A 25,452-nucleotide genomic window follows, 5' to 3' on the forward strand; every position below is an offset into this window, starting at 1 on the left:
CCCTAACGGGGCTCGTAATAAAAAGAAAATTTATAAAAAATTAACTTATACTAATAAAAACTACTGACACCATCCACTGTCCTACTGACACCAACCTCTGCCCTACTGACACCATCCACAGCCCTACTGACACCAACCTCTGCCCTACTGACGCTGCCCACTGCTCTACTTACACCATCAGTAAATATACACATGCACACATGTTTTGAGGTGCACACTGTAATGCGATAGGCTGTCCACACCTATGCTGCTGGTAATAAAGATGCTGAAGGTAAAAGGGAGTAGGTGTGTCATAGCGCAGGTTATCACACATCACCTCATCTATTAGAGACTATAAAAGCATCAGCTGCAGCTCTATCTCCTGACAGATGAAAGGCAGGAATTCTCTCTGATTTATAAAGCTGCACGTGTGTATGCTCTACTGCTTGATCTGTAGCTGACTCTTTATTGTAATTCCTTTATAGAGTATGTGGCAGATCTCCAATCCCCTGTTATACTTATTGATTTGTTAAAGACACCAACATCTGCAGTGTATGCAGCTTTGAGAATTTGCTGTGTCATTTGGCTGCATGTAAAGATGTGGAGGGGCACGTTTGTGTTGGTGGCAGTGCTTTACCCAGCCGCTTTCATCCACGTGAATGGAGAGAATAATCACATTCGCCACAGACGGAGCTGGATAATGCCAGGAACACTATGGTGTGGAGTCGGGAGCACCGCCGAGAACTTCACCAACCTAGGTGAGATGGATACACCAAAAAATGGCAAAGCAAAAGTCAGTAAAAAGCTTACAGGGGCTGGTTTATTGGATGAACTGCTTTCACTATATGTTTACTTCTACTGAATCTGGGACATTGCTGCTTTAATTATCCTGAATCAGTCTGGGTATTTAAGGCTGGCCATACAATATACAATTTTCTTGCAATTTTCTGTACAATTTTCTTGAAATTTACCTTCAACAATGTAGTACAAAGGCCTGCCTAATTGGATACAAGTGAAAGTGTTGTTTAGCTTTGATCTCATATTATGTGGTTTGTGGAAAATCTAACAGAAAATTGTACAAGAAAATTTACCATGTATGGCCAGCCTAAGGGCGAAAATTTTCTTGTTAGCATTAATGTCTTCATAAATCCTACCCTGTAAAGAGAAAATGGCATTGCCCATTTACTATGAGCACTACTAGTAAATTGTGACATGCTTCCAGAATTACATCCTTAAAGCTGAAATAAACCCAAAGACTTAACACTTTCAAAAAACAGTTACATTCCCGACATGTGCCAGAAATGTACCTGTCATAATGGTTGTGCTCTCAACCAAACTGTAAAACCATCCAGTGGCTGGTGTCATAACTGATCACATGTGCAGTTTCATAGCAGATGAAGATTAAACAGAGGCCGGGGTGGCAGCTTCCTTGGCTGAAAATAATAGAAGGGTTTACTTCCACTTTAAGTAACAGGTACCCCCTCCCTTTCTGCTCTTTGCCCCAGTATTCCACTGCCCCTCTGATTTTTTTCCTGTAGGTTCCATTCTCCTTTACTATGACTGTTCTTCTTCTTGGCTCTGGTCTGTCCTCTAGACTGTGGCTCCTTCTGCTCTACTCACTGATGTAGGTGGTGTGGTGTCAACCTCTCTGTTTCACTCCTCCATTGTAGCTTTCATCCTCTGGCTCCCTGCTGCAGGTTATGTGCTGTTATATGCTCTGTACCACTTTTCCATTGTGGATTCTTTGCTCTGGCTCTGCAAAGTTCCAATCCAGGATGTGTGCTATCACGTTCAACGCCTTCACTGTGGCTCCTTCTTTCCCTGTCTCTATGCTATGCACTTTAATCTGCACAGCAGGCTGTGCCCTCTTATTATGCCTGTTCCATTTACTACTGTGGTTACTTCTCCCTGTCTCTGTGGTCCAGGCTATGGCTTCTTATCCCCAATATTCCACTCCTCAACTGTGGTTCCTTCTTTTGCTTTATTTGTGTGCAGCCTGCCCTGCTCTTTGCTCTAGTTTTCTCTGTTTCACTCCACCACTGCACTTTTTCCCCTTTCTCTATGGTGCAGGCTGTGCTCTATAATCCGAAATCCACTCTTCCATTGTGCCTCGGTTTCCTGTCTCTATGCTACAGCCTGTGCCCTCTCACTCTCATCCTCAATGTTCAATTCCTCCATCGTGGCTTCTTACCCTTTCTCTATGCCGCACGCTGTGCCCTAAATTTCCCACTCCTCCACTGTGACTGCTTTCCATGTCTATATGCTGCAGGCTGTGCCCTGAATATTCCACTCCTCCATTGTGGCTGCTTTCCCTTTCTCTATGCTGCATGGCTGTGTTCTGAATATTCCACTCCTCCACTGGTTGCTTTCCCTGTCTATATGCTGCAGGTTGTGCCCTGCATATCCCACTCCTCCACTATGGCTTATTTCCCTTTCTCTATGCCGCACCCTATGCCCTGAATATCCTACTCCTCCACTGTGGCTGCTTTCTCTGTCTATATGCTGCAGGCAGTGCCCTGAATATTCCACTCCTCCACTATGGCTTTTTTCCCTTTGTCTATGCCACATGCTGTGCCCTGAATATTCTACTCCTCCATTGTGGCTGCTTTCACTGTCTATATGCTGCAGGCTGTACCCTGCATATTCCACTCTTCCACTGTGGCTGCTTTCCCTGTATATATGCTGCAGGATGTGCCCTGAAAATGCCACTCCTCCACTGTGGCTGCTTTCCCTGTCTCCATGCCGCACAATATGCCATGAATATTCCACTCCTCCACTGTGGGTGCTTTCCCTGTCTATATGCTGCATGCTGTACCCTGAATATTCCACTCTTCTACTGTGGCTACTTTCCCTGTTTATATGCTGTAGGCCGTGCCCTGAATATTCTACTCTTCCACTGTGGCTCCTTTCCCTTTATCTATGCTGTGCCCTGAATATTACACTCTTCCACTGTGGCTTCTTGCCCTTTCTCTATACCGCATGCTATGCCCTGAATATTCCACTCCTCCACTATGACTTCTTTCCTTTCTCTATACCGCATGCTGTGCCCTGAATATTCCACTCCTCCTCTCTGGCGTCTTTCCCTTTCTCTATACCACACGCTATGCCCTGAATATTCCACTCCTCTACTGTGGCCGCTTTCCCTGTATATATGCTGCGGGCTGTGCCCTGAATATTCCAATCCTCCACTGTGGCTGCTTTCCCTGTCTATATGCTGCAGGCAGTGCCCTGAATATCCCACTCCTCCACTGTGGCTGCTTTCTCTGTCAATATGCTGCAGGCTGTGCCCTGAATATCCCACTCCTCCACTGTGGCTGCTTTCTCTGTCTATATGCTGTAGGCAGTGCCATGAATATCCCACTCCTCCACTGTGGCTGTTTTCCCTGTCTCCATGCTGTCTGGGCTTACCTTGGTTGGAGTCTGTAGCGCAGAGATGTACGCTCACCCTTGCAGATATCCACAGTCCAAGGTGACCAGATAAGAAAGCCACCTGGGCTGTAAATCTGTGCACGGGGGCTTGGCAGGAAAAGTGCTCCAATTAACAGGATTGGCAGGAATACAAACGGAAGGATAGTCCAGGAATAACCCTAGTCAAAAGATGCCACAACCTTCCCCTTCCCCCTCCTTGCCCTGCCTCCCTCCTTCCCCCTCCCTGCCCCCTACCTCATTTAGGTGCTCTGACCTGTCTGGCTGGTCCACACGGCTCGCACCTTTCCACAGCCTTTCCCGACGACCATTTTTTTGTTCTTTCTTTTATTTTCTCCCTCTTTTTGATTCCCCCCTCCCTACCGTTTCTGTGCCTGGGCCGGTTGGGCCCGGAGCACGTCCACGTGCAAGGTCATGACCCTTTTTGCTTAGAGTGCCTCACAGTGGTTCTCTTTTTCTTTTATGTTCCTAAGCTGTACGGGTTTGTTACTGTGTTTCTATACTCCTTCACGTTTTTGGGTATAGGGATTTTGGACCTGAACCTTCCCCTCTCTGGGTTTGGTATACCATTACAGGTTACACATTCTATGCAAGATTTGACAGATGCTCCTGGACCAATACGCATAGCTTGGAGCTTGCGATGCCTTGAGTTGGTCCTGGGTCTTATTGGCCTTTCTATGTCTGCAAATGTGGGTGGGGAACTCAATTGTTTTGGTATATACTGTATATGTTTGTTTACTTGCATATGGTTGTCATTTTTGCTGTATTGTATCTTTATTATTCAATAAAACGTTTTGAAAAAAAAAAAAAGATGCCACAAGTCAGGATAAACACTGAGCGGAGGCAAGGTCAGAAGCCGGAGTCAGTCTGGAAAACAAGCTCAGGAGACAAGAACATAGGAACAAAACCTGTCAACAAGGAATAATGAACTGACGCTGCTCTCAGGGAGAGGCAGTGTTTTATACGTTGCTCAAATGAGCAATTAGCTTCAGGTGGAAAATGAGAGACAGGAGCATACTGAGGTAAAGTCCAGCCCCCTAGTGCTGCAGGCAATGCCAGATAAACAAGACTGGATCCATATGAGCTGAAGTGAGGCAGGATAACAGGACAGAACATCAAAATATCCAGGTTCAAATCCCCTGTTAGGTACTTAACCACTTAAGCCCCGGAGGATTTGGCTGCTAAACGACCAGAGGGTATTTTGCGATTCGGCACTGCGTGACTTTAACGGACAATTGCGCGGTCGTGCGACGCTGTACCTAAACGAATTTGGCGTCCTTTTTTTCCCACAAACAGAGCTTTCTTTTGGCGGTATTTGATCACCTGTGCGATTTTTTGATCACGCGCTATAAACAAAAAAAGAGCTTAAATTTTGCAAAAATAGCAATATTTTTCCCTTTTTTTTATATGAAATTCCCCCAAAAAAAAATGTAAAAATCAAAATTTTTTAATATTTTCGGCCAATTTGTTTTATGCTACCTATGTTTGGTAAAAAAAATCGCAAAAAGCGTATTTTGATTGGTTTGCGCAAAAGTTATTGCGTTTACTAACAAAGGGAAAGATTTTTGTCATTTTTGTTGTTTTTTTTTTAACGCGTAATGGCGGCGATCTGCGATTTTTTTTGCGGTACTGCGACATTGCGGCGGACAGATCGGACCCTTGACTGACATTTTTGACACTTTTGGGGTTACCAGTGACATTTCTACAGTAATCAGTGCTATATATATGCACTGTTACTGTAAAAATACACTGGTAGTGAAAGGGTTAACTTTATTTGAGAGGGAGGGGCTGTGTGTGTCCCTAGGGGCGTGATTCTAACTGTGATTGGCTGTGGCTTCAACTGTATGCAGAGTGATCAATGGATCTACATAGTAGATCCATGTGATCATCTCTCATACAGAGAGGAGAATGACAGGCAGCTTGTTTACACAAGCTGCCTGACTTTCTCCCTCTCCCCCGCCGATCGCAGAGTGGCCGGCGGCGATCGGGTCCGCCGGTCACACGCGCGGGGGGGTCCGTGACCACGCGGGAGCGCGCCTCCGGCGGCGCGCGCTCGCTCCCTAAACCCTCACAGGCGAGCGACGTAGACCTACGTCACTTTGCCTGTGAGGGGCTGACCGCCGCCGTAGATAGTCGTGCGGCGGTCGGCAAGTGGTTAACAGTGGCCACGCCTGGCGTCTGTATGGCATGGTGAGAGCCATGAAACATGCCACATGCTGTGCCCTGAATATTCCACTCCTCAACTGTGGATGCTTTCCCTGTCTCCATGCCGCATGCTGTGCCCTGAATATTTCACTCCTCCACTGTGGCTGCTTTCCATGATGTGCCCTGAATGTTCCACTCCTTTACTGTGGCTCATTTCCCTTTCTATATGCTGCAGGCTGTGCCCTGAGTATATCCCACTCCTCCACTGTGGCCCCTTTCCCCTATGCTGTACGCCGTGTCCTGAATATTCCACTCCTCCACTGGTTCTCCTTTCCCTGTCTGTATGCTGGAGGATGTGCCATGAATATTCCAGTCCTCCACTCTGGCTGCTTTCTCTGTCTATATGCTGCTGGCAGTGCCCTGAATATCCCACTCTTTCACTGTGGCTGCTTTCCCTGTCTATATGCTGCAGGCTGTTCCCTAAATATTCTGCTCCTCCCCTGTGGTTGCTTTCCCTGTCTCCATGCCACACGCTGTGGCTCCTTTCCCTGTCTATATGCTGCAGGCTATGCCCTGAATATATTCCACTCCTCCACTGTGGCTCCTTTCCCTGTCTTAATGCTGCAGGCTGTGCCCTCAATATATTCTATTCCTCCACTGTGCCTGTTGATCCCTTTCCCCTATGCTGCATGCTGTGCCCTGAATATTCCACTCCTCCACTGTTGCTCCTTTCCCTGTCTGTATGCTGCAGGCTGTGCCATGAATATCCCACTCCTCCACTGTGGCTGCTTTCCCTGTCTATATGCTGCAGACTGTGCTATGAATATTCCACTCCTCCACTATGGCTCCTCTCCCTGTCTAAATGCTGCAGGCTGTTACCTGAATATCCCACTCCTCCACTGTGGCTGCTTTCCCTGTCTATATGCTGCAGACTGTGCTCTGAATATTCCACTCCTCCACTATGGCTCCTCTCCCTGTCCCCATGCCACATGCTGTACCCTGACTATTCCACTTCTCCACTGTGGCTGCTTTCCTTTTCTCTATGCTGTGCCCTGAATTTTCTACTCCTCCACTGTGGCTACTTTCTCTGTCTATATGCTGCAGGCTGTGCCCTGAATATCCCCCTCATCCACTGTGACTGCTTTCCCTGTCTATATGCAACAGGCTGTGCCCTGAATATTCCACTCCTCCACTGTGACTGCTTTCCCTGTCTATATGCTGCATGCCGTGCCCTGAATTTCCCAATCCTCCACTGTGGCTCCTTTCCCAATCTTTATGCCTCACGCTGTGCCCTGAATTTTCCCCTCCTCTAGTGTGGCTGCTTTCCGTCTCCATGAATATTCCACTCCTCCACTGTGGCTCCTCTCCCTTTCTCTATGCCACACGCTGTGCCCTGAATATTCCACTCCTCCACTGTGACTGCTTTCCCTGTCTCTATGCTGCAGGCTGTGCCCTGAATATTGCACTCCTCCACTGTGACTGCTTTCTTTTTCTCTTTGCTGCACACTGTGCCCTGAATATTCTACTCCTCCACTGTGGCTTCTTTCCCTTTCTCAATGCTGCACGCTGTACACTGAATATTCCACTCATCCACTGTGGCTGCTTTCCCTGTCTATATGCTGCAGGCTGTGCTCTGAATATCCCAATCCTCCACTGTGGCTCCTTTCCCAATCTTTATGCCTCACGCTGTACCCTGAATTTTCCTCTCCTCTAGTGTGGCTGCTTTCCGTAAATAAATATTTCACTCCTCCATTGTGGCTCCTCTCCCTTTCTCTATGACACACGCTGTGCTCTTAATATTCCACTCCTCCACTGTGGCTTCTTTCCCTTTCTGTATGCCACACGCTGTGCCCTGAATATTCCACTCTTCCACTGTGACTGCTTTCCCTGTCTCTATGCTGCAGGGTGTGCCCTGAATATTCCACTCCTCCACTGTGGCTTCTTTCCCTTTCTCAATGCTGCACACTGTACCCTGGATATTCCACTCCTCCACTATGAATGCTTTCCCTGTCTATATGCTACACACTGTGCCCTGCATATCCTACTCCTCCACTGTGGCTCCTTTCCCTGTCTTTATGCTGCAGGCTGTGCCATGAATATTCAACTCCACCACTGTGGCTGCTTTCCCTATCTCCATGCCGCACCCTTTGCCCTGAATATTCCACTCCTCCATTGTGGCTGCTTTCCCTGTCTCCATGCCGCAGGCTGTGCCCTAAATATTCCACTCCTCCACTTGTGGCTGCTTTCCCTGTCTCCATGCCGCACTCTGTGCCCTGAATATTCCACTCCTTCACTGTGGCTCCTTTCCCTGTCTTTATGCTGTAGGCTGTGCCCTGAATATATTCCACTCCTCCACTGTGGCTCTTTTACCTGTCTATAAGTTGCAGGCTGTGCCCTGAATATATTCTACTCCTCCACTGTGCCTGCTTTCTCATTCCCCTATGCTGCAGGATGTGCCCTGAATTCTCCACTCCTCCACTGTGGCTCCTTTCTCAGTCTAAATGCTGCAGGCTGTGCCCTAAATGTTTCACTCCTCCACTGTGGCTGCTTTCTCTGTCTAAATGCTGCAGGCTGTTACCTGAATATTCCACTCCTCCACTGTGGCTGCTTTCTCTGTCTTTATGCTGCAGGCTGTGCCCTAAAGATTCCACTCCTCCCCTGTAGCTTCTTTCCCTTTCTGTATGCCGCACGCTGTGCCCTGAATTTTCCCCTCCTCTAGTGTGGCTGCTTTCCGTCTCCATGAATATTCCACTCCTCCACTGTGGCTCCTCTCCCTTTCTCTATGCCACACGCTGTGCCCTGAATATTCCACTCCTCCACTGTGACTGCTTTCCCTGTCTCTATGCTGCAGGCTGTGCCCTGAATATTCTACTCCTACACTGTGGCTTCTTTCACTTTCTCAATGCTGCACGCTGTACACTGAATAATCCACTCATCCACTGTGGCTGCTTTCTCTGTCTATATGCTGCAGGCTGTGCTCTGAATATCCCAATCCTCCACTGTAGCTCCTTTCCCAATCTTTATGCCTCACGCTGTACCCTGAATTTTCCTCTCCTCTAGTGTGGCTGCTTTCCGTCTCCATAAATAAATATTCCACTCCTCCACTGTGGCTCCTCTCCCTTTCTCTATGACACACGCTGTGCCCTTAATATTCCACTCCTCCACTGTGGCTTCTTTCCCTTTCTCTATGCCACACGCTGTGCCCTGAATATTCCACTCTTCCACTGTGACTGCTTTCCCTGTCTCTATGCTGCAGGGTGTGCCCTGAATATTCCACTCCTCCTCTGTGGCTTCTTTCCCTTTCTCAATGCTGCGCACTGTACCCTGGATATTCCACTCCTCCACTATGAATGCTTTCCCTGTCTATATGCTACACACTGTGCCCTGCATATCCCACTCCTCCACTGTGGCTCCTTTCCCTGTCTTTATGCTGCAGGCTGTGCCCTGAATATTCCACTCCTCCATTGTGGCTGCTTTCCCTGTCTCCATGCCGCACTCTGTGCCCTGAATATTCCACTCCTTCACTGTGGCTCCTTTCCCTGTCTTTATGCTGTAGGCCAGTGATGGCGAACCTTGGCACCCCAGATGTTTTGGAACTACATTTCCCATGATGCTCATCCACTCTGCAATGTAGTTGAGCATCATGGGAAATGTAGTTCCAAAACATCTGGGGTGCCAAAGTTCGCCATCACTGCTGTAGGCTGTGCCCTGAATATATTCCACTCCTCCACTGTGGCTCTTTTACCTGTCTATATGTTGCAGGCTGTGCCCTGAATATATTCTACTCCTCCACTGTGCCTGCTTTCTCATTCCCCTATGCTGCAGGATGTGCCCTGAATTCTCCACTCCTCCACTGTGGCTCCTTTCTCAGTCTAAATGCTGCAGGCTGTGCCCTAAATGTTTCACTCCTCCACTGTGGCTGCTTTCTCTGTCTAAATGCTGCAGGCTGTTACCTGAATATTCCACTCCTCCACTGTGGCTGCTTTCTCTGTCTTTATGCTGCAGGCTGTGCCCTAAAGATTCCACTCCTCCCCTGTAGCTTCTTTCCTTTTCTGTATGCCGCACGCTGTGCCCTAAATATTCTACTCTTCCACTGTGGCTGCTTTCTCTGTCTATATGTTGCGGGCTGTGCCTTGAATATTCCACTCCTCTACTGTGGCTGCTTTCTCTGTGTATATGCTGCAGGCTGTGCCCTAAATATTCCACTCCTCCACTGTGGCTGATTTCACTGTGTATATGCTGCAGGCTGTGCCCTGAATATTCCACGCCTCCACTGTGGCTGCTTTCGCTGTGTATATGCTGCAGGCTGTGCCCTGAATATTCCACACCTCTACTGTGGCTGCTTTCGCTGTGTATATGCTGCAGGCTGTGCCCTGAATATTCCACTCCTCCACTGTGGCTTCTTTGCCTTTCTCTATGCCACACGCCATGCCCTGAATATTCCACTCCTCCACTGTGGATTCTTTCTCTTTCTCTATGCCGCACGCTATGCCCTGAATATTCCCCTCCTCGACTGTGGCTGCTTTATCTGTCTATATGCTGCAGGCTGTGCCCTGAATTTTCCACACCTCCACTGTGGCTGCTTTCGCTGTGTATATGCTGCATGCTGTACCCTGAATATTCCACTCCTCCACTGTGGCTTCTTTGCCTTTCTCTATGCCACATGCCATGCCCTGAATATTCTACTCCTCCACTGTGGCTTCTTTCCCTTTCTCTATGCCGCACGCTATGCCCTGAATATTCCCCTCCTTCACTGTGGCTGCTTTCTCTGTCTATATGCTGCAGGCTGTGCCCTGAATATCCCACTCCTCCACTGTGGCTGCTTTCTCTGTCTATATGCTGCAGGCTGTGCCCTGAATATTCCATTCCTCCACTGTGGCTGCTTTCTCTGTCTATATGCTGCAGGCTGTGCCTTGAATAACCCACTCCTCCACTGTGGCTGCTTTCCCTGTCTATATGCTGCAGGCAGTGCCCTGAATATCCCACTCCTCCACTGTGGCTGCTTTCACTGTCTATATGCTGCAGGCTGTGCCCTGAATATCCCACTCATCCACTGCGGCTGCTTTCCCTGTCTACATGCTGCAGGCAGTGCCCTGAATATCCCACTCATCCACTGTGGCTGCTTTCCCTGTCTATATGCTGCAGGCTGTGCCTTAAATATCCCACTCATCCACTGTGGCTTCTTTCTCTGTCTATATGCTGCAGGATGTGCCCTGAATATTCCACTCCTACACTGTGGCTGCTTTCTCTGTCTATATGCTGCAGGCTGTGCCCTGAATATCCCACTCATCCACTGTGGCTGCTTTCCCTGTCTATATGCTGCAGGCAGTGCCCTGAATATCCCACTCCTCCACTGTGGCTGCTTTCCCTGTCTATATGCTGCAGGCAGTGCCCTGAATATCCCACTCCTCCACTGTGGCTGCTTTCCCTGTCTATATGCTCCAGGCAGTGCCCTGAATATCCCACTCCTCCACTGTGGCTGCTTTCTCTGTCTATATGCTGCAGGCAGTGCCCTAAATATCCCACTTCTCCACTGTGGCTGCTTTCTCTGTCTATATGCTGCAGGCAGTGCCCTGAGTATCCCACTCATCCACTGTGGCTGCTTTCCCTGTCTATATGCTGCAGGCTGAGCCTTAAATATCCCACTCATCCACTGTGGCTGCTTTCCCTGTCTATATGCTGCAGGCAGTGCCCTGAATATCCCACTCCTCCACTGTGGCTGCTTTCTCTGTCTATATGCTGCAGGCAGTGCCCTGAATATCCCACTCCTCCACTGTGGCTGCTTTCTCTGTCTATATGCTGCAGGCTGTGCCCTGAATATCCCACTCCTCCACTGTGGCTGCTTTCCCGGTCTATATGCTGCAGGCCGTGCCCTGAATATCCCACCCCTCCACTGTGGCTGCTTTCTCTGTCTATATGTTGCAGGCAGTGCCCTGAATATACCACTCCTCCACTGTGGCTGCTTTCCCAGTCTATATGCTGCAGGCTGTGCCTTGAATAACCCACTCCTCCACTGTGGCTGCTTTCCCGGTCTATATGCTGCAGGCTGTGCCCTGAATATCCCAATCCTCCACTGTGGCTGCTTTCTCTGTCTATATGCTGCAGGCAGTGCCCTGAATATCCCACTCCTCCACTGTGGCTGCTTTCTCTGTCTATATGCTGCAGGCAGTGCCCTGAATATCCCACTCATCCACTGTGGCTGCTTTCCCTGTCTACATGCTGCAGGCTGTGCCTTGAATAACCCATTCCTCCACTGTGGCTGCTTTCCCTGTCTATATGCTGCAGGCAGTGCCCTGAATATCCCACTCCTCCACTGTGGCTGCTTTCTCTGTCTATATGCTGCAGGCAGTGCCCTGAATATCCCACTCATCCACTGCGGCTGCTTTCCCTGTCTATATGCTGCAGGCTGAGCCTTAAATATCCCACTCATCCACTGTGGCTGCTTTCCCTGTCTATATGCTGCAGGCAGTGCCCTGAATATCCCACTCCTCCACTGTGGCTGCTTTCCCGGTCTATATGCTGCAGGCTGTGCCTTGAATAACCCACTCCTCCACTGTGGCTGCTTTTCCGGTCTATATGCTGCAGGCTGTGCCCTGAATATCCCACTCCTCCACTGTGGCTGCTTTCCCTATCTATATGCTGCAGGCAGTGCCCTGAATATCCCACTCCTCCACTGTGGCTGCTTTCTCTGTCTATATGCTGCAGGCTGTGCCCTAAATATCCCACTCCTCCACTGTGGCTGCTTTCTCTGTCTATATGCTGCAGGCAGTGCCCTGAATATCCCACTCATCCACTGCGGCTGCTTTCCCTGTCTATATGCTGCAGGCTGAGCCTTAAATATCCCACTCATCCACTGTGGCTGCTTTCCCTGTCTATATGCTGCAGGCAGTGCCCTGAATATCCCACTCCTCCACTGTGGCTGCTTTCTCTGTCTATATGCTGCAGGCAGTGCCCTGAATATCCCACTCCTCCACTGTGGCTGCTTTCTCTGTCTATATGCTGCAGGCAGTGCCCTGAATATCCCACTCCTTCACTGTGGCTGCTTTCCCGGTCTATATGCTGCAGGCTGTGCCCTGAATATTCCACTCCTCCACTGTGGCTGCTTTCCCTGCCTATATGCTGCAGGCAGTGCCCTGAATATCCCACTCCTCCACTGTGGCTGCTTTCCCGGTCTATATGCTGCAGGCTGTGCCCTGAATATCCCACTCCTCCACTGTGGCTGCTTTCTCTGTCTATATGCTGCAGGCAGTGCCCTGAATATACCACTCCTCCACTGTGGCTGCTTTCCCGGTCTATATGCTGCAGGCAGTGCCCTGAATATCCCACTCCTCCACTGTTGCTGCTTTCTCTGTCTATATGCTGCAGGCAGTGCCCTGAATATCCCACTCCTTCACTGTGGCTGCTTTCCCGATCTATATGCTGTAGGCTGTGCCTTGAATAACCCACTCCTCCACTGTGGCTGCTTTCCCGGTCTATATGCTGCAGGCTGTGCCCTGAATATCCCACTCCTCCACTGTGGCTGCTTTCCCTATCTATATGCTGCAGGCAGTGCCCTGAATATCCCACTCCTCCACTGTGGCTGCTTTCTCTGTCTATATGCTGCAGGCAGTGCCCTGAATATCCCACTCCTTCACTGTGGCTGCTTTCCCGGTCTATATGCTGCAGGCTGTGCCCTGAATATCCCACTTCTCCACTGTGGTTGCTTTCCCGGTCTATATGCTGCAGGCTGTGCCCTGAATATCCCACTCCTCCACTGTGGCTGCTTTCCCTGCCTATATGCTGCAGGCAGTGCCCTGAATATCCCACTCCTCCACTGTGGCTGCTTTCCCGGTCTATATGCTGCAGGCTGTGCCTTGAATAACCCACTCCTCCACTGTGGCTGCTTTCCCGGTATATATGCTGCAGGCTGTGCCCTGAATATCCCACTCCTCCACTGTGGCTGCTTTCCCGGTCTCTATACTGTGTCCTCTCATTCTCAATGTATCAACTCCTATATTATTTCTCGCCCTCCGACACTGCTACAGACTGTGAATTTTCTACTATCCACTCCCTGCTGTGACTCCTTTCCCCCCTTCTCTTTAGATTAAAGATATTCGAATACAAACACATGTGTGAACTAATTACTCATTTTTGTTTAGGAGTGTTCAGTGGAGTGGATCTTTGCTGCAGAGAACATGACCATTGCGTTCCACAAATCCAGTCATTTGAATATCAGTATGGCATCCGAAATTACAAACTGCACACAATATCACACTGTGACTGTGATCAGAGGTGAGTGAAAAATGAACTCTCCCGTGTTACAGAAATATTAATAGCTTTACAACCACAGTGTGGGAATAGAATTACGGTGATCATTAGAAAAACCTTTTATCTTTTGCATGAAATAATATAAATGTGAGGAGGAGTGACTCATTTCTTATTAGTATTGCCGCTCAGCAAAGAGTAGATTATGTCAGACATTACCAGGATCACGCGGGTGTCAAATTCCACACAGCATGAAAAAATCTCACCATCTCTGCTTTGATACCCTCTATAAATTGGGTCTTATATGGCACCTGTCAGTTCCTTGGCAGTTTTTTACAAGACTGAATGCTGGGCAATATTGTACTCTTTGCTAAATAAAAACTATTGTTTGCTACACATAAAGATACAGTGTTATTCAAGATAATACAGTAACGTGTAAAAGCAGTACAGTTGGGTATCGCACTGCACATAGCTGCTGTGGCTAATGAGTCTCAATATGCATAAGTAATACTCATTGAGGCTGATTTACTAAAAGCAAATAGACTGTACCCTTTGCAAGTGCAGCTGCTCTCATTTTCCCCAGAGCTTAGTGAATGTGGTGAAGCTCTGCTGATTTCCATCAACCAGTCATGTACAGGTCAAGCCGCAGTTCCCTGTGTCCATTCAGACATGAAGAAGAGGCCCGGCCCTGCCCCCTTTCTCTCCTCATTGGCTCACTGGATTTGGTTGACCAGCGTGAGCCAATGGCGCCATGCTGCTGTCCCAGCCAATGAGGAGGGGAGTCTCAGACAGCCGAGTCTCCCGTGCAACATCACTGAATCCAGATGGGGCTCAGGTAAGTATTAGGGGGGTTGTTGCACACAGAAGGCTTTTTATCCTGAAGTGTTACTAAACCCAGGAGCCTGCATTCACTGTATCTCATCTCCCACAGAACATGGAAGTGCAATTATTTTAGTAAATACCTTTTTTCATCAGCTGTATATAGCAATTAGAGCAATCTTTTGACTTGCATTACCGAGTGCTGATAGCCAGTGGCATACCAACAGGGGGGGGGGGTGAGGGGCGGTCCGCCCCCCGAGTGCCACACATTGGGGGGTGCCAGGGAGCCCCAGGGTGGCACCCAGGGCCAGCTGCTGGACTGCCTCCGCTGCTCACTGACACAGGAGAGCGGAGCAGGAAGCAGTGAGTTTAAAGCAGAACGGGACAGGAAGAGACTTCAGCGGTGAATATACAGCGGGCGCTGCCGGAGTTAACTTTAAGTTAATGCTGAAGTTAATGAGCAGGTGATTGGTTGCTAGGACCCCCTAGCAACCAATCACCTGCTGTTAACTTAACTTCGGCAGTTCCCGCTGTATATTCAGCACTGATGATTCTCCCTGTCCCGTTCTGCTTTACACTCACTGCTTCCTGCTTTGCTCTCCTACTAATAGATAAGGTAGGATGGGGGGGGGGGGGCTTTTGCTGTGTAATTGAAATAGTTCCTGGGTGGGGGGGCTTTTGCTGTGTAATGTAAATAGTTTATGGGGGGGTGTATATTGTAAATAGTTCTTTGGGAAGGGGGGGCTGATATATAATCTAAAGGGTTCCATGGGGGGGCTGTATAATGTAAATGGTTCATTGGGGGGGCCTGTATATATAATCTAACGGATTCCAATGGGGGGGGCTGTATAATGTAAATGGTTCATTGGGGGGGCTGCATAATCTAAAGGGTTCCATGGGGGGCTGTATAATGTAAATGGTTCATTGGGGGGGCCTGTATATATAATCTAACGGGTTCCAATGGGGGGGGCTGTATAATGTAAATGGTTCATTGGGGGGGCTGCATAATCTAAAGGGTTCCATGGGGGGCTGTATAATGTAAGGGGTGCATAGGGGGCTGTGCAATGTAAAGGGGCCCATGGGGGGGCTGTGCAATGTAAAAGGGGCCCATGGGGGGGCTGTGCAATGTAAAAGGGCCCATGGGGGGGGCTGTGTAATGTAAAGGGGCCCACGGGGGGCTGTGTAATGTAAAGGGGCCCACGGGGGGGCTGTACAATGTAAAGGGGCCCACAGGGGAGGGGGGATGTGTAATGTAAAGGAGTCCATGGGGGGGAGTGCTGTGTAATGTAAAGGGGTCCATGGGGGGGCTGTGTAATGTAAAATGGTTCAGAGGTGTGAGGAGGTGTTGTGTAATGTAAAGGGGTCCAGAGGTGTTTGGGGGGCTGTGTAATGTGATAGGGGTCAAGAGGTGTGGGGGGAGTGTAATGTGAAGGGGTCCAGAGGTACGGGGGGCTGTGTAATGTAAAGGGGTCCAGAGGTATGGGGGCTGTGTAATGTAAAGGGGTCCAGAGGTATGGGGGCTGTGTAATGTAAAGGGGTCCAGTGGTACAGGGGCTGTGTAATGTAAATGGGTTTTTCTAAATTTTACCTGCAGTTATAGCTGCAGTCCTTTAGATTTTTATTAGATTGCGCACCATGTTTTACTGCACCAGGTGACACCAACCCTAGTGACGCCACTGGCAGTTACAGTCGGCCCCATTTTTGCGGAGGAGGGGGAGGCCTGGCCACCGTGGGGAGCAGAGGGAGGAGGATTATTTCAGGTTTTAGGCTGCAGTGCGTGGAGGCGCTACACGCGACGTCACTTGATGACATGTCGATGTGTGGCGTGTCACCTGCCCGTCTGGGGGGGGGTGCCAGATATAGGATCTGCCCCGGGTGCCAAATGCTCTAGGTACGCCCCTGCTGATAGCTTGTTGGAGGAGTTTTCATTTCTCCCACGATTGTCCTATCAGGCTTCAAAACCCTTGATTATCTGCCTGAACATGTCTGGACAGTGCTGACTGGCCCTGTGCTAATCACATGTACCCTCCCAAGAAAAAAAAAACTCTCTAGCAATACACACCAAACTGTGCAACCTGACTCTATAGACTGTAAATATTAGGTTATTTTTTAGATTCTGTGGAGGTAGGAGATGATCAGAGAAGACAGGATCGAAACAGCCTTTTTACACAATGCAGAGGATTAAATATTTGGGATCCACACTAAGGGGTATAACAAGCATGCTTTACTGCATATACAGACTGATTTTACTGTTTTTGGTTTAGTAACAATCATTCACCTGGGGGAGGCATCTTTATTGTTAACATAGTGTTCCAAATTTCAAGATGCCCCCATCCACAGACCACGTTACCGGCCACCACCCATTTGTGGGGAAGAGACCCTTGTCCTTTCAACATTGGAATAGGCTGCTATCTCAATTCAGGTGTTTGGAAGCTGGCAGTGGGTTATAGGGGGAATGAGGATGACAGGGGTAGTGTATTAGGAAGGTATCAATGGGTTACTAGGTGTGATGAGGCTGAGGATGAGGATGACAGAGGGTGGGGTGTTAGTAAGGTATCAGTAGGTTGCCAGGTGTGATGAGGATGACAGGGGGTGGGGTGTAAGCAGGGTTGCAGTGGGGTGCCAGATGTGATGAGAATGACAGGGGTGGGGTGTTAGCAAGGTTGCAGTGGGGTGCCAGATGTAATGAGGATAACAGAAGTGGGGTGTTAGCAAGGTTGCAGTGGGGTGCCAGGTGTGAGGATGGTGACAAGGGGTGGGGAGTTAGCAAGGTTGCAGTGGGGTGTCAGGTATGATGAGGATGACAGGGGTGCAGTGTTAGCAAGGTTGCAGTTGGTTGTCGTGGGGCGTGTGGTGTTAGTGAGGTATCAGTGGGTTGCCAGGTGTGATGAACTTGAGGATGCCAGGGGGTGGGGTGTTAGTGAGGTATCAGTGGGATGCCAGGTGTGATGAACATGAGAATGACAGGGGCTGAGGTGTTAGTAAGGTATCAGTGGGGTGCCAGGTGTGATGAAGATGAGATGAGGATGACAGTGGTTGGGGTTTTAGCAAGGTTGCAGTGGGTTGCCAGGTGTGATGAGAATGATGGGGTGGGGTGTTAGCAAGGTTGCAGTGGGTTGCCAGGTGTAATGAAAATTAGGTGGGGGAATGGTAGAGGGTGGGGTGTTAGTGTGGTATCAGTGGGTTGCCAGCTGTGATGAAGATGAGGATAACAGGGGGTGGGGTATTAGTAAGGTATTAGTGGGTTGGCAGGTGTGATGAGGATGACAGAGGGTGGGGTGTTAGTAGGATTTCAGTGGGGTGCCTGGTGTAATGAGAATGACAGGGGGTGGGGTGTTAGCAAGGTTGCAGTGGGGTGCCAGGTGTGATGAGGATGACAGGGGGTGGGGTGTTAGCAACCTTGCAGTGGAGTGTCAGGTGTGATAAAGATGAGGAGGAGGATGGCAGGGGGTGGGGTGTTAGTGAGGTTGCAGTGGGCTTCCAGGTGTGATGAGGATAACAGGGGTGGGGTGTTACCAAGGTTGTCGTGTGTTTCCAGGTGTGATGAGGATGACATGGGGTGGGGTGTTAGCAAGGTTGCAGTGGGGTGCCAGGTCTGATTAGGGTGACAGGAGTGGGGTTTTAGCAAGGTTGCCAGGTGTGAAGAGGATGACAGGGGGTGGGGTGTTAGCAAGGTTGCAGTGGGGTGTCAGGTGTGATAAAGATGAGGATGACAGGGGGTGAAGTCTTAGCAAGGTTGCAGTGGGTTGCCAGGTGTGATGAAGATGAGGAGGAGGATGGCAGGGGGTGGAGTGTTAGTGAGGTTGCAGTGGGCTTCCAGGTGTGATGAGGATAACAGGGGTGGGGTGTTATCAAGGTTGTTGTGTGTTTCCAGGTGTGATGAGGATGACATGGTATGGGGTGTTAGCAAGGTTGCAGTGGGGTGCCAGGTCTGATGAGGATGACAGGAGTGGGGTGTTAGCAAGGCTACAGTGGGTTGCCAGGTGTGAAGAGGATGACAGGGGATGGGGTGTTAGCAAGGTTGCAGTGGGGTGCCAGGTCTGATGAGGATGACAGGAGTGGGGTGTTAGCAAGGTTGCAGTGGGGTGTCAGGTGTGATAAAGATGAGTATGACAGGGGGTAGGGTGTTAGCAAGGTTGCAGTGGGGTGCCAGGTGTGATCAATCTGAGGATGACATGGGGTGGGGTGTTAGCAAGGTATCAGTGGGTTGCCAGGTGTGATGAAAATGAGGATGATATGGGGCCAGGTGTGATGAAGCTGAGCATGAGGATGAGAGGGGTGGGGTATTAGTAAGGTACCAGTGGGTTGCCAGGTGTGATTAGAATGAGGATGGCAGGGGGTGGGGTGTTAGCAAGGTTGCAGTGGGTTGCCAGGTGTGATGAAGATGGGAATGAGGATGACAGGGGGTGGGGTGTTAGCAAGGTATCAGTGGGTTACCCGGTGTGATGAAGATGAAGATAAAAGGGGGTGGGGTGTTAGTAAGGTATCAGTGGGGAGCCAGGTGTGATGAGGATGAGGGGTGTGGGTTGTTTGTAAGGTATTAGTGGGGAGCCAGGTGTGATGAGGATGACAGGGGGTGGGGTGTTAGCAAGGTTGCAGTGGGGTGCCAGGTGTAATAAAGATGAGGATGGCAGGGGGTGGGCTGTTAGCAAGGTATCAGTGGGGTGCCAGGTGTGAAGATGAATATGGCAGGGGGTGGGGTGTTAGCAAGGTATCAGTGGGATGCCAGGTGTGAAGAAGATGAAGATGGCAGGGGGTGGGGTGTTAGCAAGGTATCAGTGGGGTGCCAGGTGTAATGAAAATGAGAATGGAGATGGCAGGGGGTGGGGTGTTAGCAAGGTATCAGTGGGTTGTGAGGTGTGATGAGGTAGATAGGGGGTGGGGTTTTAGCAAGGTATCAGTGGGTTGTGAGGTGTGATGAGGATGAGGACGATAGGGTGTGGGGTGTTAGTAAGATATCAGTGGGGTGCCATGTGTGATGGAGATGAGGATGGGGAAGGCAGGGGGTGGGGTGTTAGCAAGGTATCAGTGGATGCCAGGTGTGAAGAAGATGAAGATGGCAGGGTGTAGGGTGTTAGAAAGGTATCAGTGGGTTGCGAGGTGTAATGAGGATGATAGGGGGTGGGGTGTTAGCAAGGTATCAGTGGGGTGCCATGTGTGAAGAAGATGAGGATGGCAGGGGGTGGAGTGTTAGTAAGGTATCAGTGGGTTTCCAGGTGTGATGAGAATGATAGGGTGTGGGGTGTTAGAAAGGTATCAGTGGGGTGCCAGGTGTGATGAAGATGAGGATGAGGATGGCAGGGGGTGGGGTGTTAGCGAGGTATCATTTAGGATCTGTATACACGCTCACATGTGTGATGTTAATACCATGTGACCTGAATAGCTCAGCTAAAACCAGGAAGTGTTCTATCCAGCAATAGAGACCAAACTGAGCATGTGCAGCTGAACTACACTTACTGTGTCTTATCTGGACTTGTCCAGAATGTCTGTGTAGGAGGGGGAGGATCTGTGCATACAGGATCACACAGCATTTTTTACACAATGCAGAGGATTAATCACTTAAGTTACACAGAGAGTATAACCAGCATGATATTCTGCATCTACAGACAGATTTTACTGTTGTGGGTTCAGTAACACTTTAATGTATAGAATGCATTAGGGGAAAAAAAAAACCTTCTGACTTTACAACCACTTTAGCTTTACAGATCAATATCTCTTGCATTAAATGCAGGCGGCCACATGCATGAGGCCTAGGTAGTTTGTATATTTTAAGTCTTCGTGAGGCTTTTAAACTGATTTTTTCTTTTTTTTTTTTAATATTTATATATATATATATATACATACAGTATATAAAATCTTTGTTTATCAAGTCACAACAAAAGAGCTTTCCTTTTATGATGTTTTCTTATCTCCTTTCTTTCCCCTATAGGTTCAGACAGTGCCTACATACAGTCAATGACACAATGTCCACCCTGGTAGGCATCATGTTTTTCAACATCGTAGAGATGCCCTGCTTCACCCTGAGAGAGACAGAGCAGTGTGTGGAATGGCACTGGTGGGGAGGGTAAGTGTGCGTCACATCACTACTCTTGTATAATATCATGACACATTACATTATATCACAGTTCTTTTATTTTATTTTCTAGCTGTAAAAGAAATGGCTCATCACCAAAAGCTGAACTTCACAAACCCCCAGTGTTCAACTACAGTAACGCTGAAGACAAACAAACTTCTACTCCCCTCCCTCACAGGCTTAGACACCCACATGGTTCTCCTTCACAGAAAGGCAAATATAAACCTTCCTCACTCTTATCATCTATGAACGCTGTGAAAAGTAAGAGAAGACTGCTGAAAAAACTAGAGGGGGCACAGACAAAGAAATCTGTAATAGGCCATGGAGGAATAATAGTGGACGGCAAAGGAGATTCTGAGGAAGCTGAAATGAAAAGGTCGCTCTTTTCTCATCAATCTGACAAACAAAATTTCCGAAAGAGAAGACATAGGACTCAAGAGAGGAACAGAAGGACAACTAAGGCACAAAATAGCTCCATCTCCGGTTCAAAGATTCCATTTATTGAGAGAAAGTTGAACCCGCTGACAGTAGAAACAACTATAAGCCAAGAAAAATGAACGTATTGATGACTATGGAGCTCTAAACAATATGGGTTTTCTGATTGAAATGCATAGGGATTTATTTACTAAAGGCAAATGAACTGTTTACTTTGAAAGGGAAGTTGATATGCTATGGCAGTGATGGCGAACCTTGCCACCCCAGATCTTTTGGAACTATGTTCACCATGATCCTCATGCACTCTGCAGTGTAGTTTAGCATCATGGGAAATATAGTTCCAAAACATCTGGGGTGCCAAGGTTCACTATCGTTGTGCTAAGGGAATCTTCCCCAGAACAGTGCTAAGGGAATCTTCCCCAGAACACACTGAATGAGGTGAAGCTCTCCTGACTTCCATCATCCAATCATGCATTAGCAAAAATGATGTGTTTTTTCTAGCATGTGATTGGGGATTCTTTAAAAAGTGACACCTCCCCACATGCACTAATCTCTGGGGCTAAGTCTCTTGCAAAGTGCAACCTCCCTTACCAAGTAAACAGCCTATTTTCCCTAATACATCAACCCTAAGGCCTCCTAAAATAGTGGGCAAGTTCTAGAATCTTGATATCAGCTGTCATATGATGACTTTGGTTAGGAAATGTTTCAAAATATATTCTCCTTAAAGTGTTATTAAACCTAGGAGCCTACATTCAGTATATCTGGTCCCCCACAGTACACAGAACATGGAAATGCAATAGTTTTAGTAAATATTAACTGCTAAATAACTTTTCTCATCAGTAGTATATAGCATTCTTGTGACTTCGATAAGTGTCTGGTTAAAGCTTGTAGGTGGAGTTTTCATTCTTCCATAATTGGCCTATGAGGCTGCAGGACCCCTGACCCTCTGTTTGGACAGTGCTGATTGGCCCTTTGCTGATCACATGCACTCTCCCAAGAAAAAAATAAACTCTCTAGCAATACACACCAAACTGAGCACATGCTCAGTGTCCCCTAGCCTCTGTACTATCCAGAGATGGTTTAGAGACTCTGGAAGCAGGGGAGGATAAGAGGAGACAGGATCAAACAGCCTTTTTACACAATGTGGAGGATTAACCCCTTAGGTTCCATAGTGAGTATAAAAAGCATTCTTTACTTGCTATACACACTGATTTTACTGCTGTGGGTTTAGTAACATTTTAAAGCCCCACATTGTTTATTACAGGGATTCAAGTCAGGCTGTCTAAAATGTAAAGCACATGTCAGACTTGTTTTTTTCTTTTTACTGTTCTAGAGCTGCAGATCATGTTAACCCCCCCCCCCCCCCCCGTGCTGGCAGCACACATGAGAGCTGGAAAAATGGTCTCACATTGTATGGATCTCCAGAAGTCTGATGCCTCTTGCATATTGCTCCAATCAACAACACTGGATCGGGAGTGCTATTGATTGGAGCACTGTGTAAGAGGCATGTGAAATCAGGTTACATTTTTAGGTCACCTGACTTGATCTCAATAATAAAAAACGTTCAGTCAGGGGAGGATTGGACCAGGGGGCAGGGGGCAACTGCCCCTGGGCCTCTTTGATGCCCGTAAAAAGGCTGCACTGCTTTTGCCACAGTCATGCCTAAAGGATTCCTGGTGAAGAGAAGTAAAAAGTCCCCACTGCTGACCTACTGAGTGCTGTATGAAGACAAGGGCAGACCGCAGGCCTCCCCCCTAACATGGATGATGTAAACTGTGTCTGAGCTGAGCCTGGTTCCATGCCCCACTGGAGACACTCCTCCCCTGGCCAGCCCGGACCGAGCTGTCCCAGATACACCCATCCCCCCCCCCCCCCCGGTGGCCAGGTCAGGAACCTGGATTCAGCCAGTGAGTAGAGAGTACCTGGAATGGAGCTTCAGCCTGGAATGGGGATCAGGAGGAGGCCAGGAAGAGGGAGAGTGGGAGGGGGGCCGAGTCTCTGGACCATGGGCCTCTGGTTTGTACTTGCCCCCTGGGCCGAAAGTTGCGGGTCAGCACCTGGGTTCAGTTAGGCATGAGGTTCAATAATGAGAATCAGGTGAATACACATAGGAGTCAAAAGAAGATATGGATGCGTACTCTTGCCATGTACATCACTGACACCATGCTGTAGTCACTTTGCACAGACGTAATGTTAAGGCAATCACTGTTTCCTAGCGATGACATTGCAGTTCAGAAATTTAACAGACAAGAGCCAAGTGCACCATATGAACCATAAATATCCCTCAGCTCCTTTCCACTCCTGCAGCTTCATTGGCCAGGTGTCAGAGATGGACCTCTACAGGTTGGGTAACACCCATGCAGAGAATGCAGGCACAGGGCATGGAGATTAGTGATATGCATATACCACACAAACCTTTCCACCTCCTATTATTTTTTAGTATCACTTTAACACATGCAGGAAGTTGATAAAGAGTAACGTAGAATTGTCAGGGCTTGTGCCAAATTCATGTACCTCTCAGAAACAGGTGCATGAACATGTTGGAGGCCAGCACTGATGTCAGAGTGTCCATACTGGTCATGCCTTCCTCAATGTGTTCCCTTCCTGGCCACTCTGCCTATAACACTGACAGGCACATGGCCAGGAGTTTTATAGCAGAGTGGATGGAGCCTAATGGGAAACTGAGAGACTAATTCCTCATCAGGTCCACCTTGTTTTTATTTGACAGCGCAAATAGGTGGGCAAATCCATAACAACTATTCAGTCCAATAGCTGATTTCAAATCTGCTCATTGCCATCCACTGTCAAGCCCCTGTGACTCATCCTTTCCCAAATATGGCCATTTCTATGTTTGGGAAATGACATCACCAGTATCCCCAGTCTCTTTGTTTACATCCAGCTTTGGGTAAGGGAATGTCTCGGGCATCAGATAAATGGGGCGGGGGATAAAGCCCTGTGCAGGAAGCTGTTACACTCAGGGGCGGGACAAGGAGTGACGGCTGCCCTGGGCACTGTTGTGTCATGTGAAGTTCAGGGGCATCACAAGGAGATTGAGGAGAGGGGATTTGTTTTGAAAGGAGGAATTTGGAGGGGGGGCAGTAGGGGGTAAGAATTGTTCTAGGAGGGGAAATTTCGGGAGGTGTGCCAGGAGTGGTGATTTGGGATGGGTGGGGGGGGGGGGATTTGTGTTGAGAGGGGATATGGGGGAAGAGGATTTGTGCTAGGATGGGGGATTTGTGCAAGTAAAGGTAATATGGTGGGGGGGGGGGATTTTTGCTAGGAGGGGACATTTACTTTGGAGGGGGATCTATGCTTTTATGGATTATTGGGGGGCATTTGTGCTGGGGGGGGATTTGTGTTAGGATGGGGGAGGGTAATTTGTGCTGGGAGGGAGGATTTGGAATGGGGGGAGATTTTGCTCCTGGACTGGAAATTTGAGAGGTAAAGGATTTGTGCAAAGAAGAGGGATCGTTTTTTTTTTTTTTTTTTTGGACATGCAGAGAGAGCTCGATTTTTTTTTTTTGGGGGGCGGGGGAATTTTTGCTGACACAATGTCCATAAATCTTGGGGGGGGGGTGGTGCAATTTGGCATGTTCGCCCTGGGCTCTAGATGCCCTTGTCCCAGCACTGGTTACACTCATGACAGCTTTGCAGTACATACATGCCCCACTCTGAGCACCGCCATGGTCTTAGGGCTAGTTTACATTAGCGTTGCTCTCTTTCTATACTTCTAGATCACAATATTGTTTTAGCTCAATGAGAAAAAGCCATTGCAATATAGAAATAGAAATATGTCAATTTAGTATTCACTTGTAAGTATAGATGTAATCAGAAGTTTAAGCTTGTTGTTGACTTCAGTGAACAGAAGGTTTTATGAGTATGTCAGACTCTCAGGATTATGGAGATGGCTGCTGTTTTGGGATAGATACTGTACATCTATGGAAGAAACTTCAGCAATAAAGCACAGATTATGGATGTTTAGAGGGGTAGGTCACCTTTAAAATGTTGCTAGTGAACCAAAAGTAAGTGTATTTATGAAAACATTACATTATTTTTTAGTGTTAAAATATAATTATGTTATGTAAATATGTATGATAGGCTCTAATTGTATATAAGCTCTTCAAATAAATACGTGTATATAAGCACTACCAATAAATACATACTGAAGTATATAGTCATATTTATAAATGGAAATGTTTTGTTACACCTATACTGACATGATGCCATATGTATCGCTAAATACTATAGTGCAGAAAAGTTAACAACTTATGATATGTATCTTAATGTATAAAACATTTTAAATCAAGAAAGCTTTCGCTATCTTAAATATG

The 25,452-nt window shown here is 48.2% G+C and overlaps 1 protein-coding gene across 1 annotated transcript; it reads left to right on the forward strand.

The window, feature by feature from the left end:
- Positions 1-253: 253 nt before the first annotated feature.
- On the forward strand, positions 254-21,258 carry LOC309544202 (group 3 secretory phospholipase A2-like). The gene is made up of 5 exons (XM_082243080.1): positions 254-271; positions 515-737; positions 13,689-13,821; positions 20,543-20,677; positions 20,760-21,258. Exons 1-5 carry the CDS (start codon positions 263-265, stop codon positions 21,241-21,243), a joined length of 984 nt encoding a protein of 327 aa, XP_082099206.1. The 5' UTR covers positions 254-262; the 3' UTR covers positions 21,244-21,258.
- Positions 21,259-25,452: the final 4,194 nt, after the last annotated feature.

This window comes from Pelophylax lessonae (assembly GCF_965119305.1).
Source record: "Pelophylax lessonae genome assembly, chromosome: 1".
In the NCBI taxonomy this organism is placed as follows: domain Eukaryota; kingdom Metazoa; phylum Chordata; class Amphibia; order Anura; family Ranidae; genus Pelophylax; species Pelophylax lessonae.